Genomic DNA, 4439 nt, shown 5'->3' with positions numbered 1-4439 from the left:
TCTGGGTATCATTGAAATTAACTTGTGACGAATCATATTTTTGAAAGTCAAACCCCGCGCACGTTAGCACGGATGGGCGATATAAATCAATGACAGGCAATTAGAAAAGGAGAAAAAGAGTTGTAATGAAACAATAGACAACTGAATAGATTATTGCATTCGAGCAGATTGGCAAACAGACAGACAGACAGACAGACAGATTGTTTTATTCTCTCCCAAACTGTAAATGTAACAGTTAATCGCAGAAGTAAAGTATCCTAAGCATTAGCAAAAACTACTGAAATGTCTGAAGTCATAGCTACAGTATTATCCTAATGAACATAGTGTTGAATGTCTATATCAAAGAAAAAATCATCTATCTTACCTACGTGCAATCTACTTATCTTCTTTAATATAACTCTAGCATTACATCTCTGGATAATTATAGAAATCTGTCTACGCCATCTCGTCCTGAAGTTGGCTTCAGTACTTCTGCCTTCCGAATCCTTGATTTCTTTGAGAGTGAGTTCAGAAAATTATCAGCCTCCTGTCCCCAGAACCCGAAGTGCTCAAAGACCAGAGGAACTAAGTTAGGTGTTGTGCCGTCCTGAACAGACAGAGGTTCGTATTTGCTTTTCTTTCTCATCTCACGCCTCTCAGCTGCATAGCCTGCCTCTTTAGATGCTGTATTTAGAATGTCTTTGCTCCAAGGGTGAGCCATGCTCACGTCCAACTCTGTACTTGTTTCATTATACATTAAAACATCTGGGCGATTCTCAGATTCTGTATATTGATCTCTTGGTTCCTTGCGATGGTGCAGTTGGAGCTCGTTCAAACAACTGCACCATCCTGACACTACAGAATCGTGTTGCCAGACTGGTCCTCCCCCAATCTTGCAGGTGAGATGATACCCAGTTCCATCCAATTCTACTCCACATTCACATTTGTTTATGCATGACTTAAAGAGCATTGGTAGACCAAGCCTCAGATAGGACGCTAGACGGAAATCCTTTGCGATAAATGCGTACCTATCTGAGGATGGTAAGGCCTCTAACCAAGCCTCAGACCCCCTACCTTGAGCAGAACATAATCTTGCAGCATCCCTTCTATGAGGTGCAGAAGACAGACAATGAGCTGCACTCAAAAGGCCAATTTCTGAGCTTAGATTGTGCTGAAGCTTACCCTTTGTAGCTGAAAGGGTTGACAATGATTAAGGCCTGGTGTTTCATCGTCTCCTAATCTAACTGGAGGCAAGGACTTGACAGCTGAATGAATGTCGAAGCCAAGTGAAGAGGATGTGGAATCGTTTTCCACCAGATCTTGAATACGTTGTGAAAGTGAGGAAAAGCGATTAGGCAAATCTCTGACAGATTGAGCCCATGAAGAGACGTATGCCGAGCATTTACTCTTGTTGACTTCAGACAAGCCAAACCCACCCAATTTGATGTTTAATGAGGCTTGATTCCAGGTGAAATCATCAATAGAGTCCAAGCCCAATATCTGGACAAAGGTAGACCGGGTCATGGCATCATGTAGTTTTGCAGCATATTCAAAAGAATAAGGAGACACGCACCTAGCTATTTGGTTCATCCAAGTCACGTGGCAAAATCTTAGCAAGAGAGTTGCACTCTGAGAGCACCTCAACTTTACGAGCTCTGAGCAAAGAGCGTGACCTGAATTAGCAATCTTGGAGCATCTAGTTTGCACAAACTGGTGGCAGCCGATGGGAATCCCTAGAATCTCTGTGCCATGTGAGACCACAGGAACAGAACCAAAAGATTGTACAGAATCTGATGTATTGAACAACTCGCACTTTTCTCGTTGACTAGTAAACCGACATCTTTGAGTGATGACAGACAGATAGACAGACAGATAGACAGACAGACAGGCAGACTGGTTGACACACTGTACATGTCACTGACACACACACACACACACACACACACACACACACACACACACACACACACACTCACTCACTCACTCACTCACACACACACACACACACACACACACACACACACACACACACACACACACACACGTTTATCTGTTTGCTTGTGGGTATTTTATAGACTGCGGGCTTACAAAAACGTCTGTCCTTGTATCATAGATATAAACAAACAGATTGCTAAACAAACACATGCATACCAACATGAACTGTAGCTAGAGCCTCTGAAACACTTATGCCTATGCCATAGAGCCAATATGTTTTACCACTGGTCTGACTGACCAAAAATGTACATTATATGCTACACTAATGGCAAGCCACTAGAACATCTGTGTAGTTATAATAGACACACACAGTTCCATCTGTACAAACTTTCAGATATCTAAATAAGTCTCAAACTCATTTCATTGAAAACTACTACACCTAAAGTCACGTGGTCATTTCTAGATTGGTTATTGCCTAATTTGATGAAATAACCTAGCAGAGATCAAATGAATTTGCATAAGTCAAAGTTCATCATGATCATCATGACCAGTCACATTCATAGAATCATCCTCAGTCTCCTCTTCCTCATCCTCATACTCACCATGTGGTGGATCAATAGCTCGTGCAAATTGCTTCAACAAGTCATGAGACATTGTATTTATATCATCTTCAGTGAGATAACCTCGGCCATGTGTATCCAATAAAGTAAATAGATATGGAGGAGATACGTCTATTTCTGCTCCAGCAAGAACAATGTCATTGAACTTCTCTTGAGTGACAACCTTTTCATCATTGAGAATTGTTCTCAGATTTGCTCTGAGCTGCTCAGGATTCATATAGCCCATGTCAATCACCTTCCCAACACAAAAAATTATTATTCTCACAATGTAAACATCTAAGCTCATCTTTCGTGTAGTAGTCACTACTCAATATAATACTATTAATTAAGACATGGACTATATTGTAACATAACAAATTTTGCATTACCACCATCCAGACATTGCAAGTTAATTAATTAAAGTTAACTACAATCTGGCCTTATCTCCTTTTTTGTATGTCCAATGAAGGTACACTTGACTAAGATCCGTGTAGCCAAATGTTGCTTTATCACAGCCAGTATCGTTAAAGTACGGGAATGGTGTAAACAACACTGTTGCAGATATTACACGGCCGTATGATCGCACCTGATGTAGGTGAGCATCAGGCACAAACACACAATCACCAGGTTGTAACGTTGTCCAAAGCCATGGTACATTAGCTACTTCTGGGTACATTTCCATGTCTACTTTATCAGAATCAAGAAGAGAAAATCCTGAACCCTGGAACTGGCCACCTCCTGCCATATTTAATTTGTCTTTGTCTTCATGGGCAACCAACATCCAATCTTTCCTTCCGCCGGCTACTAAGCAGTGCATTATGTTATCAGCATCATAGTGGATTACTGAACGAGTTCCTCCATATCCCATCCAGAAGTTTGATTCTTGCAGGAATTCATAAAAAGTCCCACATAGTAAACATGACAACACCTACAAAGTGATTTTCATAAGACAAGAAAACACGAATAGGTCCAATAGCCAAAATCAGACAGACAGACAAACAAACAGACAGAAAGACATACATACATACATACATACATACATTTTTTTGTTACAAGGACCCTTAGGGCCCAGGTTACTGCAGACACTACTAAGTACTTGCTACGATACTTTCTACCATACTTTCTACGATACTAGTATACAATTGAAACACTATCAGCAGTCACTGTCTATATGTAACTTCTTCTTTGCTTCTTGGACAGAACCTGACACTCCGGAGAGAGAGGCAATTGTATGTTAGTTCCTTGCCCAAGGGAACTTATGTATGTGGCCCTCCCGCACTCGAACTCTGACCCAAAGGTCCTGGATGTTTCCAATCTTCAACTGCATACATACATACATACATACATACATACAGACAGACAGACAAACAAGCAAACAGACATACAATGAACCATCTATACCTGAACATCCTTTCTCATATCTTCAGGCGTCAAAGTTACAGCATAAATATTGCTTTCCTCGCTTTTGTACTCTTTAATAAAATCCTTCAATGGCATTTGCTTTGCGGACTTCTGTCGATCCTCACTCCTTTTCTCATACAGAACCAAATTGTCTCCATAATTCTCACTCAGATACTCGTCTGTCCACAGTTTGTACGCTCCAGATTCCTTTACAGCTCCACGAAAAACACATGGCAATTTTTTGCTGACGTGCTTGTCCCAGAAGTCGCGAGGATGCAGTACGGTGTCGTATTCTATTACAGGACCTTCCGGAGGCCTCTGGTGACCAAACGGTTTTAGATGCCCTACCAATCCGTTTTCGTCTGGAGGTTGGATTTCTGGAGGAAAGTGAGCAGGACTCATCTCCCAAGCAGCTGAAATCGTAGGAACTGCCAGCAAAGCCACAAGAACCTCCATTTTGAGCGCAACAATCCGGAACTCGAGGTTATTTAACTCGATGCCCGTTAAATGTCACCATGGACTCTT

At 41.4% G+C, this 4439-nt stretch overlaps 1 protein-coding gene across 1 annotated transcript; it reads right to left on the bottom strand.

The window, feature by feature from the left end:
* Nucleotides 1-2172: 2172 nt before the first annotated feature.
* LOC134197538 (uncharacterized) lies at nucleotides 2173-4376 on the bottom strand. The gene is made up of 3 exons (XM_062666882.1): nucleotides 3915-4376; nucleotides 2953-3441; nucleotides 2173-2769 (listed from the first exon to the last, which is right to left on the bottom strand). Exons 1-3 carry the CDS (start codon nucleotides 4368-4370, stop codon nucleotides 2437-2439), a joined length of 1278 nt encoding a protein of 425 aa, XP_062522866.1. The 5' UTR covers nucleotides 4371-4376; the 3' UTR covers nucleotides 2173-2436.
* Between the last annotated feature and the right edge of the window lie 63 nt (nucleotides 4377-4439).

This window comes from Corticium candelabrum, chromosome 22, assembly GCF_963422355.1.
Source record: "Corticium candelabrum chromosome 22, ooCorCand1.1, whole genome shotgun sequence".
Classification (NCBI taxonomy): domain Eukaryota; kingdom Metazoa; phylum Porifera; class Homoscleromorpha; order Homosclerophorida; family Plakinidae; genus Corticium; species Corticium candelabrum.
This window is presented reverse-complemented; position numbering and strand designations above follow the sequence as displayed.